The 11,610-nt window shown below is 51.4% G+C and overlaps 1 protein-coding gene across 1 annotated transcript; it reads left to right on the top strand.

The window, feature by feature from the left end:
• Nucleotides 1-4,727: 4,727 nt before the first annotated feature.
• UAP1L1 (UDP-N-acetylglucosamine pyrophosphorylase 1 like 1) lies at nt 4,728-8,962 on the top strand (the record flags this gene model as incomplete). Its single annotated transcript, XM_080928259.1, has 9 exons — nt 4,728-5,016; nt 5,256-5,460; nt 5,668-5,843; nt 6,402-6,574; nt 6,670-6,863; nt 7,234-7,374; nt 7,779-7,964; nt 8,440-8,506; nt 8,870-8,962. The coding sequence occupies 9 exons, from the start codon at nt 4,728-4,730 to the stop codon at nt 8,960-8,962; spliced, it is 1,524 nt and encodes a 507-aa protein (XP_080784385.1).
• Between the last annotated feature and the right edge of the window lie 2,648 nt (nt 8,963-11,610).

Raw genomic sequence — 11,610 nt, 5'->3', positions numbered from 1 at the left:
CCTCGCATTGGTCTGAAATGTAGGCACTCAGTGGATAATAAACATATTGGAAGCTGTGTTTGGTGAGGGGATTGTGCAAATGCCACATTGCAGTGGGGCACCAAGCTAGGATGGGGCCTTGGGGGTGCCCGGGACAAATGCATAGCTAGTTACAGGAGCAGCCACCTACATGAAGTGAAACCAGTATAGCAAAGCCAATGAGCTGCAGCCCTGGTGAACTGAGGCTACTTGCAGAGAGGATAAGAAAAGCCTGTGGGTGCTAGGGAGGCTCTTGAGGCCTAACCTCTGCCTACGTAGTGATAGGCAGCTAATAGTTGCTGGGGGAAGGAGTTGTGGTAATTATTAAAACTTTAACCTTTTATTCTGAGCTAGTGCTGGTGCCATTAGGGTCACATGGCATGTGTGGACCCAGCTGCTACTCTGCCGTGTGGTTCAAAAGCTGTCCTCTCTACGCCATCCCTAGGTGGGTAGTTACCATGCCTAGTACACACATCTTTTTCCCTGGGCCCAGTGAGGTCTCACTCTGAGGGGGCAACAGAGTCGGATCTGCACGCTCCAGCTGCCCGTCAGCCATTGCTCACACACACTGTCCTCCACAGCCCGTAAAATCACGACTCAACAATCAATAACTTATCGATCAGATTCCTATGTTAAATTCTCAGTCCACAATACAGCCAAACAATAAATTCACTGCCAATTAATAAAGATATAAACCGTCCACCTAGACAAGATAGAATGGATCTGGTTCACCTTGAGCTGAAGTCTCCGTCTGGATTCAACTCCTTCCCCCTCTCTCCCCCCTTACAGAACCTTTGTCCCACACTCTCTACTGTCCAATCATGTATGGCCTTCACCTAACTAGTGCCAGCCTCACCTGCACATAGACATTAACCTACAATGCGTTTTTGCTGTGACCCAGTCACAGTGGTGCTTGGCTTGGGATCTGACAGTCATTAGCTCAGTAGACAAATGTGTTCCTGTGTGTCCGATATTCATGGCAGGAGACAGAGAGAGAGAGCAATGGACCAAACAGTACCCTGCCTCCTGAGCTTCCTTCTCATGGGGCAGTGAAGAAGGAATGTAAGAAAATGCTGTGATGGAAGGAGGGGTTCAGAGAAGGGAGTTCAGATGAGAAGAAGCCATTCATTGCAAAGGGGCACGGCCCTCGCTGTGGCTGGAGACCGAAATCTTTTCTGGTTCAAGAGGCTTTATGGCCTCCACTCTGCCAAGCCAGATCTTCCACGTGAGGTGTTTGCGCTGAAGCTGCCTGCCTAAACACATTGGGCCGAAACGTGTTGGTTGCCTGTGTAACTGAGCAATATGGTACTACTCTATTTTGGTTCCCAAAGCGCCATTTAAATGTTGCATTCCCTTCAGATTGATGAATCTTACTTTATATGTATGAGTGCTTATGCAACACACTCGTGCCGGGGAAGATTAAAGAGGTGTCAGACTCTCCTGGAACTGGAGTCATGGATGGGATGAGCCATCACGGGGACGCAGAGCAGAAGAGGCCTTACCTGATGATCTCACCCAAACTCGCCAGCCTTTCCTTTGAACTTCTTTTGCTGTTGTTTGAAACAGGGTTTCTCTGTGTAGCTCTGTCTGTCCTGTAACTCAGAGATCCGCCTGCCTCTGCCTCCCTAGTGCTGGGATTGAAGGCCTTTGTCACCACAGGCTTTACCTTCAAACTTAAAAAAAAAAAGAGGTGGGCAGATACTTTTAAAGCTAGTTTCTAAAAAATAACAAAAACAAAAACAAAGCTGTCTTAAAAATGACTTAAGCTATGGTTTTGCAAACTTTTTTAAGACTTATCTATTTTGGGAGCTGGAGAGATGGCTCAGTGGTTAAGAGCACTGACTGCTCTTCCAGAGGTCCTAAGTTCAAATCCACATGGTGGCTCACAGCCATCTTTTTTTTTAATTAAAAAAATGTATTTATTTCTGAGAAGCATTCAGAAAGTCAGCAAATCAGCGACATGTTTTTTTTCCCAATTACAGAGTGGTTTTCAGTTAACAGAATAACAATTATCTTCATATAAGCTGCATCAGAGACAACTGAAGATGAAAAACAAAAAACAAAAGAAAACCAAAAAAAAAAAAAAAAAAAAAAAAACAAAGAAATGAAAACAACCAAACTGCTGTGCACCAACAAGAACCTGCTTTAAATTTCCTCACCAATTGACAACCCCCAGACTGCACCAGGCAAGGTTAGTGCCTATTGAAAATTCCACCAGTACAGGGCCATCTAAAGACACATTTAATAGTGTGTTAACTATACAAAAAAAGACACTGTACAGTTTAGAAACAAATTTTACACAGTCGTACATTTTAATGTTTTTCTTTAAAAGGATTGAGTTGAACACAGGGGGTTAAATGTTTTATAGACAAGAAAAAAACTGCGCTAGAACCAATTTATTCATCATCTTCTTCCTCCTCTTCCTCATCCTCTTCCTCATCCTTCTTTTTCTTGCTCTTTTCAGCCTTGACCACCCCCTTTTCACTGCATCAGGTTTTCCTTTAGCTCTGTAGGCAGCAATATCCTTCTCGTTCTTCTCCTTCAGCATGGCGGCCTTCTTCTCATAGGGCTGCTTGTCATCCACCGCAGCGTTGTTCCACATCTCTCCTGGTTTCTTTGTGACATCACCAACGGATAAGCCAGGATGCTCGCCTTTGATTTTTGGGCGGTACTCAAAACAGAACAAGAAGAAGGCCGAAGGAGGCCTCTTGGGCTCATTGGGGTCCTTGAACTCCTTTTTGGTCTCCCCTTTGGAGGGGATGTAGGTTTTCATTTCTCTTTCATAACGAGCCTTTGCCATATCTTCAAATGTCCCCTTTCCTTTAGCAGACATGGTCTTCTAAAGCACTTCTTGGAGAACTCTGAGAAGTTAACAAAGCATCCAGGTGCTTCTCGTGCTCCTCCCGGCAGGTTTGCACAGAGAATGCGTATGAGGACATCTTGCCTCTCGGCTTCTTAGGATCTTTGCCCATGTTGAGTTGATTTTCCTCCACGAGGCACAGAGTCGCCCAGTGCCGGTCCGGCTCTCGCTTGCCCCGGCGCTGTCTCTATGGAGCTCAATGTACTGCAAAGGCTGTGAGAGCGGGAGCCAGGCACAGCCTCACAACCATCTTTAATGAGATATGATGCCTTCTTCTGGTGTGTCTGAAGACAGCAACAGTGTAGTTATATACATAAAATAAATCTTTAAAAAATACAACAAATACTTTTAAAAAAGATTTACTGATTTTTATATATACAAGCACACTGTAGCTGTCCTCAGACCGACCAGCAGAGGGCATCAGATCTCATTACAGATGCTTGTGAGCCACCATGTGGTTGCTGGGATTTGGACTCAGGACCTCTGGAAGAGCAGTCAGTCAGTGCTCTTCACTACTGAGTCACCTCTCCAGCTCTGTTTCGTACTTTTCCCAAGAGGTTTTTATCTATACAAGGTGGTGGTGGGGCTCGCCTTTAATCCCAACCCTCCAGAGGCAGAGGCAGGAGGATCTCTGAATTTGAGGCCCACCTGGTTTACAGAGTGAGTTTCAAGACAGCCAAGACTACACAAAAAAAATCTCATCTCAAAAATAGAAAACAACACACACAAAACAACAGCAACAACAAACAAACAAGAGGCTTTATGAAAAAGCAAATAAAAAAACAGCTACAGAGTATTTAAATATAATAAATTAAAAAAGCATTTAAAGGAATAAAGGGCTGCAGAACCAGTCTGGAAAAACCGAGTTCCTAAAAGTAGGCAGGAGAGGGAGGTGGGTGCAAGTTAAAGCTAGCCTGGGTCTGGCCTCCTCCCAGGCCTAGCAGTGGTGGTGTAGGTTAATGCTTACAGGATCAGGGGACTCTTCTCAGGCTCAGCTTCTAAAGAGAGAGGCTCCCAAGGCCACTGTCTTGGCTCTGGTTGCTCAGTCAGAAGAAAGAGACACTGAAGGATAAATTTTAGGCTTCTCAGCAACACGGAATCTGCCTCTCAAGGATTGAAGGCTAGCAACTTTCCAGAAGGACTTTTTTCAGAAGTAACTTTTCCCAGTTTCACAAAAGGCACTTTTAGCAAGTCAATTTCCGCACTCCAAAACCTTTCATCTGATCTAGGGGTTGTCTGAAGGAACCAACATCTAAGCAATTCTCAGCCATAAGAGACTTCCTGGTTGCCGGGTATGTCTTGGGACTAAGTTATGCTAAGACTACTTCAAAGCCTAGGTGCCATCACTCCGGAATTCATGCCAGAAACAATGGCTCTGCAAAAATTCTGCTACCAACTATTCTTCTGGCTGTGCACAGGCAGGAGGCAGGGTTAGGTCTGGTCAGCCCGGTGCGGGCACCTCCACCCTTTCTTCCACAGGGCAAGGACAGAACAGTTTCTTCCAAGTGGGGAGCGAGATGGGAGTTACTTAGGAGAGAAACGCCTAGGTCTTGGGAGACGAGGAGGGCCAGATCTGGACCGTACACCTTGAATGGAGTTAGCTCGGGAGGCCAGATCCCAGCATTCAAGTTCACGAAACGCGCCGGGGAAACTAACTACTTTAAAATGGTTTGAAGACGGGCGGAGCCAAAGAGGATCGAACTGGAGCCCAAGGGGAAAAGGGGCGGGGTCCCGGGTGGAGGTGCTGTACCCTGGGCCCGCCTCCCTGTGACCGCCGCTGTCGGCCTGGTCTCGTGACTTTGGTCAGAAAGTCACGAGCACGGGCCGAGCCTGCAGCTGCAGTTGCAGAATGGCCTCGGAGAGGGATGTGCGAGCACAGCTGCAGCGCGCGGGCCAGGACCACCTCCTGCGCTTCTGGGCCGACCTGGCTCCGGAGTCTCGAGCCGCGCTGCTAGCGGAGCTCGCGGCATTGGAAGCCGACGCGCTGCGAGAGCACTGCCAGCGCGCCTCAGCCGCGGGCGCGCTAGCCCCGGGTCCTCTGCCGGACCTGGCGGCGCGCCTACAGCCCCTGCCCCCAGAACGCGTGGGCAGCGCGATCCGCTGCGACCAAGAAACACGCCTGCGGTGGGAAGAGGAAGGTAGGCAACGCCGTACCAGGCGGGGGTTGGGCAGACGCTGCCCGCAGCGGCCGGAAGAGTTAGTGCCTCCGGGGGTGGGGGGAAGTGAGTGCGGAGTGGAGGGGACGGACTTGAAAAGTGCTGCGGGCAGTTACTGGCTTTGCAGCTCCTTCCTCCTGCGCTTAGTAGACCCCGTCGTGCAGGCTCACTTGTGGCTCTCCAAAGTGCGAGGCTTTTCCTCAGGACCTGCCTCTCTCCAGGTTTCCGACAGATTGCTCTGAACAAGGTAGCTGTTCTGCTGCTGGCTGGTGGGCAGGGCACTCGCCTGGGAGTCACCTACCCCAAAGGCATGTATCAAGTTGGGCTGCCCAGCCAGAAGACCCTGTACCAACTGCAAGCAGAGCGGATCCGGCGTGTTCAACAGTTGGCTGGCCAACGACTCGGGACCCACTGCACAGTACCCTGGTGCGTCCTCCATGCCAACCTCCCTGAAAGACCACCCCTAAATGATCCAGGCCTGCCCCACACCAAGACCTTAGACCCAGTCTTAACATGGCCCTAGACAGAGCCCAGTGCTTGACCTTACTGAGCCCCATGTAGACCTGTTCCTGCCACACTTGCGAGGTTGAGCCAGATTCCCCTGGAAGCAGCTCACTGCTAGGACATTTACAGGTACATCATGACCAGTGAGTTTACACTGGGACCCACGATCAAGTTCTTCAAGGAGCATGACTTCTTCCACCTAGACCCCACTAATGTGGTTCTGTTCGAGCAGCGCATGCTACCTGCTGTGACCTTTGAGGGCAAGGCCATCTTGGAACGGAAAGACAAAGTTGCCATGGCCCCAGGTATGGCCCACACCTTGGACAGGGAAAGGTTGCCCCACCTAGGCCAGAGTACAGCTGTGGGTCAGGTAAGCTGTCCTCGGGCAGGCTGTGTGGCCCTGGCCAGTCTGGAGTTGATGTGTTCATAAAAGATAAAGAAAGGGATATGCTCTGTGGAGGTGTGGTGAAGTGTAGGGGGTGGGGTGACTTTGGCGGGCCCATGTTGAGGCATCCCTTCCCCCTGAGACCAGTGACACAACGGTCTAGTATAGAATAGTTTATTCGGTGCACAGGGGCAGAGAAAGGCGGGGCGGGGTGGGAGGAGGAGAGAAGTAGGGGCCTGGCCATGAGCACGTAGCATGGGGGAATAGGAGATGGGGGAGAAGGGACAAAGGGGAAAGAGGGCAAGAGCAAGAGAGAGAGGAGGGGCTACCAGCCCCTTTTATAGTGTCAGGCATCCCTGACTGTTGCCAGGTAACTGTGAGTGGAGCTCAACCAGAATGCTAACAGGAGTCACCGGTGGTTTGTGTGCTGCAGCATTTCCTAGAGTCCGTGAGTAGCCCACTCCTTTCTCCTTTGTAGACGGTAATGGGGGCTTGTACTGTGCCCTGGCTGACCACCAGATCCTGGAGGACATGAAGCAGCGCGGCGTGGAGTTTGTGCATGTGTACTGTGTAGACAACATCTTGGTGCGCTTGGCTGACCCAGTCTTCATTGGCTTCTGTGTGCTTCAGGGAGCAGACTGTGGTGCCAAGGTGAGCGCCAAGCTTGCGTTTTCCTTGGCTCTGCCTCTTGCTAAATCCCATCCCTCCTACTCCTGTCCCTCTGAGTCTGTGCCTGGTGGCTGCAGGTGGTGGAGAAGGCGTGCCCTGAAGAGCCAGTGGGTGTGGTGTGCCTGGTGGATGGTGTCCCCCAGGTGGTGGAATACAGCGAGATCAGCCCTGAGATTGCTGCGCAGCGTGGGGCTGATGGGACCTTGCTCTACAACGCAGGCAACATCTGTAACCATTTCTTCACCAGAGGTTTCCTAGATATGGTCACCAGGTATGTGGTAATAGGTAGTGGTCTCCCAGACTAAGCTGGATCTAAGAATGCTGCTGGAGCTGGGCCCCTCGGGGAGTGGCAAGGGGCTGAGTAGAGAGAATTCCTGTGTTCCCAATGAGTCATGCTCTGTGCGGTCTGCGTGAGGCCCTGGTCACAGCTCTCGCTTGTGGATCGGCCCCACCTCTGCCCTGTCATTAGCTTGGGCTGCATTGTGGCTGGTGGTTCCTGGGGATGTGTAGAGAAACCTGTGTCCTTCCCAGAGATATAGTAGCTAGGTTCTCATGCTGCTGCAGCTGGCTGGGTATACAGAAGTGAGGACTGGCATCCCGGGGGCCCTGTCTGAGCCACACTCCCTTTGTCCTCTCGCCAGGGAGTTTGAGCCCCTGCTGAAGCTGCATGTGGCCGTGAAGAAGGTTCCGTACGTGGATGAGGAGGGAAATCTGGTAAAGCCGCTAAGACCGAATGGGATAAAGATGGAGAAGTTTGTTTTTGATGTGTTCCAGTTTGCTAAGTTAGTGCTGGAAGTCACTTACTTTTCTCTTCTTCCCTCTCTGTTAGGGGATGAGTTTAGAGGTCCAGCAGCACAGTAGGGAAGGGGTAACTTGTGAGTAGCAGGTGGGGTGGGGAAGTTCAGGGACTACAGGCTGGTTGTTCTCAGGGTCAGGTTCTGGAGTTGCTAGGTGGGGCTGTCCTCTTTCTCTGGACTTGGGACCCATGGTCTGTCTTCCTCTGGACATGTGGCAAGTGAGAATTGGAGGATAAGAATTCCTAGGACCTTGGGACCGTCCTGGATCACCAGATCACTGAACTCAGGGGAAAAGACTTCCAGTTAGGGAACTGTGACCTCCTCTTGCCTGTCCAGAGCAGGGCAGCTGACTGGCACCCAGGGTGACGGTGAGCCCTTCTTTCTACCAGGAACTTTGTTGCCTTTGAAGTGTGTCGGGAGGAGGAGTTTTCCCCACTGAAGAATGCTGACACGGCTGACAGAGACAACCCCTCCACCTGCAGGCGAGCCTTGCTGACTCAGCACTACCGCTGGGCTCTACGGGCTGGGGCCCACTTCCTGGATGTACGCGGGGTCCAGCTTCCGGAGCAGTCTGGGTGAGGGCTCAGGCTGGCCTGGGCAGTACTCTCATCCCAGATCCTGTTGACGCTGCTACTGCCCCAGCTGGCTTCTGACCCAGTGCCACCCCAAATGCAGACAGCTATGTTTCCAACCAGTGACCAGGGAACCCGGAGGGCAGGGTCTCAAATTCCCCCAAAATGCTCTCATAAGCTTTGGAGATGAGACCTAGGCCTAACCCTCAAGAGAGACTTGAGGAAGTCTCGGCAGGACAGGAGAGGAAAAGGACCTTCGGTGTCTGTCTCCTCTGTTGTCATTCTGGAGCTGCAGGTGGGCCTGCCTGTCTGAGCTCTGTGCAGGGTCCCTGTGTAGGGTTTGGGCTGTGCAGAGGGGAGGATCCGTGGACGTATGACTGATGTCTGGCATTCATGCTGGGCAGACACCAGCTCATGTCCTGAGGGAGCTGGGGAGGGGTCCCCATTGAGAGGGGTGCTGACTGTTGCTCTCCCCTAGCTTGCTCCCAAATGGAGACCCTCCAGCCATCTGTGAGATATCGCCCTTGGTGTCTTACTCCGGAGAGGTGAGCATGCAGTTCCGGTCCAGGGCTTCAGCAGTTCTGCTCTGTGGGAACCAGAAGCAAACGGGAGAAGCTGGTACTGGGGTGGAAGGTTACAGCCCCAGTTCAGGTGGCTAGTGAAGTGTGAACTTTTGGGATGTGGTGGACTGAGGGGTCTGGAGGCCTTTGTCATCTTAGAGGGGTTGGGATACAGGAAGGAATCAAGGCTTAGACTAAAACTTGGGGAGTCTTGCTGAGGGAAAGACACACTAGCCTGTAGTCCTGTGCAGCCCCTCCCTGACACAGCAACGCTGGAGTGCCGTTTCAGGCTGGAGGGGGTATGGCAGACTGAGTGGACACTTAGCCACTGTCACCCCTTCTTTATAGGGGTTGGAAATGTACCTGCAAGGCCGAAAACTCCAGTGTCCATTCATCCTGGATGAGGACCGAGCCAGGCTGCTGCAGCCACAGGAGTGCTAACCTGCTTGCTCCCGGGCTCTCTGCCCGTGGGCTTCTATAGCATGGTGAGCCGTCTCTGGGCCGGGCTCCAAGTGGAAATGCTAGCCTGCAGGACACCAAAACACGAGTGCTAGTTGATTTTGAAAGGTTGGGACGTCCATGGACTCTGGTTGTCTGTGTGTGTGGGTTGTGTTTGTTTCGTTTTTGCCCCCTTGCTGGCTCTGAGGCTTGGCTGAGAGGCAGGCAGTTGAGAATGTTGGAAAGGCTTCGGGGGTGGAGGGAGGGAGGCGTTGTCTAAGAAGGCGTCTGCCCTCCTAGCATGCCTGCCAGCCACATGCTCAGCACTCAGTGAGCTGTGCCTTACGGGGTGTAGTTAAAAGACAGCAGAACCATAACCGGAATAAGGCCGAGCATGTCACGCCGGACAGGACCAGTAGTAGCCTGATGCCAGTGGTTAAGACTGGGTTGGAGAACTCTGGTCTACACACCCTTTCTCCCTCTCTCCCACAGGCTGCTGTGTCCTAAATATTTTCTTCCCAAAACAAAAGACCACACCGGTTGCCTTCTGCAACTGATTTTGATCCAGACAGGAGCACACCTTGGGATGGAGATGTAGCTTCCGTTTAAAGTGGTGCTTGGCTCTGCTCCGGCCCGGTTCTGTCACTGACTGTACCTCCGTTGATTCACAGTGTTTCCCATATGATGACCCCAGCCCTTCCCTGTAGTGTAGTAGTGGTCAGGACAGGCAGCCTGCTCTACAGCCACCTACCCCCAGAAATGTGGGCTCCTGCTCCATCCCTCCCGTTAGCTTTCCCAGAGGCTGTGGAAGCAGTGGGCAGAGATCTGGGTGGGACGGAGGATCAGGCCCACGGCTGCCATTGGTGGACCAGCATGGAGAAGTCAAAGAGCTTTTGCTGGGCTCTGTGGTCATCTTGCTGTAGACCTCTGAAGCATATCTTGGCACCTTCTCTTGTTGTTCCACAGGCAAGCCAGGGCCCCCAGGGAGATCAAAGGGATGGAGATGAAAACCCCCAGTCTCCTCTTGGATTCTTGAAAGCACTAAAAAAAACTTCAAAGAAATCTCCACATCCTTCACCCAAGTCCTTGGTGATTGCAGTTTACACGATTATAAGGCTATCAGACTGGGGGTGACAGACATACAGTGTCTCAAGATCTCACGTGAATATATTGCCATACCCCGCATTCAAGCAAGATAAATAATTGTCCCCTCACCAGGGAGCTCTCCTTTAGGGCACCTCCATAGTTACAGCTCCACCAGTCCCCATATTATCCTGAAAAGACTAAGAGTAGACATTTTTATTTTCACAGATTGGACATTTGGAATAAACCCAGGCTGCAGGGGTTGGTGGGCAGGGTCTTGTGCATCCCAGGCTGGCCTTGAATTAGCCACACAGCCAGGGCTAACCTTGGACCTCTGAACCTCCTGACAAGGTGCTCAGTTTATGGGGTGGTGGAAGTTGAAATCCGGGGCTCCATTTGCATGGTAGGCCAGGGCGCCAGCCTTGGATGCATTTTCTCATGACATACAGAGGTGGGAATGGGGGGATCCAGGGGACAGGACTTTGGGAACAGGAGGCTAAGAAACCCTTCATGCTTCCATTCAGCCTTCCCCAGGAGTTCAAGGACTCTCCTTTTTGATAAGCTCCTAATTTTTCAGTGGCTGTAGGAAGCATCACTTGATGGCTGGGTCCGGTATGTGTGGTAAGATAACCAGGAGGGCACTAAACGTGACCTCAAGATGAAGAGGAGGAGGCCTGAGACCCATAGGGTTTTTAAATTCAGAGAAACCAAAGGCCAAGTAGGCTTTGCCATAATGGGGGTCCTTCGGGCACCTGGAGATACACAGCCAGGTTGCACACTAAATGTGTAGCTGGAGCCTGGGCAGAGGCACAGCTTTTAATCTCAGTCCTAGGCAGGCAGAGGCAGGCCGACTTCTTGAGTTTGAGACCAACCTGGGAGTGCCAGGCCACACAGCTACACAGTGAGACAGGTAGTATCTCAAAAGTGGACAAAAGCCGTGTAGTTGAAGCTGGAGCAAACATGAGGCAGGGCAAACAGTGCTGCTCTGCAGTGTTGAGCATTGAGTACAGACATTGAACAAACCTAAATGGTTTGTCTTAGAACATAGATCCCAAGTCCACGGAGCCTCAAGTAAGCGTCCCCGTTACATCCCCTACCCACAAGGGTAGCAGGAAGGGCCTAGCCGTGGCCACGTGTAGCCATATTCACCTTATGGGGAAGCAGGTGGGGCCTATTCTAGCTTCCTCTGTAGAGTCAGCAGTCTTCATATTGAGCCTTACATAGATTCGCTCCATTTTATACAGCAGGAGCTGCTGTGTGTGTATCTCAAGTACCCGTCAAACTCGTCACCCGTCAGGAACCCAGCCCAGGAGAATCATGGGAGCTAAGTACCTTGCTTCCATCTTGCCTGTTGTATGGGCCTGATCTCTGCATCTGCTCCCTGTTTTTCCAGCTCCAAACCCTGAAGCCTTTTTAACCTTTCTTAGGCAATCTGTGACTGACATCTTTGTATGACGCAAAGTATGTAATCTGAGTTGTTGCTGTTAGTAGTTAAGATTGGAATGTAATAAAAGAACCCACGTTTGCTAGTGGTCATCGTTACCAAGCAAAATCAAGAGTACCCAGTG

This window comes from Micromys minutus (genome assembly GCF_963924665.1).
Source record: "Micromys minutus genome assembly, chromosome: 13".
Taxonomy (NCBI): domain Eukaryota; kingdom Metazoa; phylum Chordata; class Mammalia; order Rodentia; family Muridae; genus Micromys; species Micromys minutus.
This window is presented reverse-complemented; position numbering and strand designations above follow the sequence as displayed.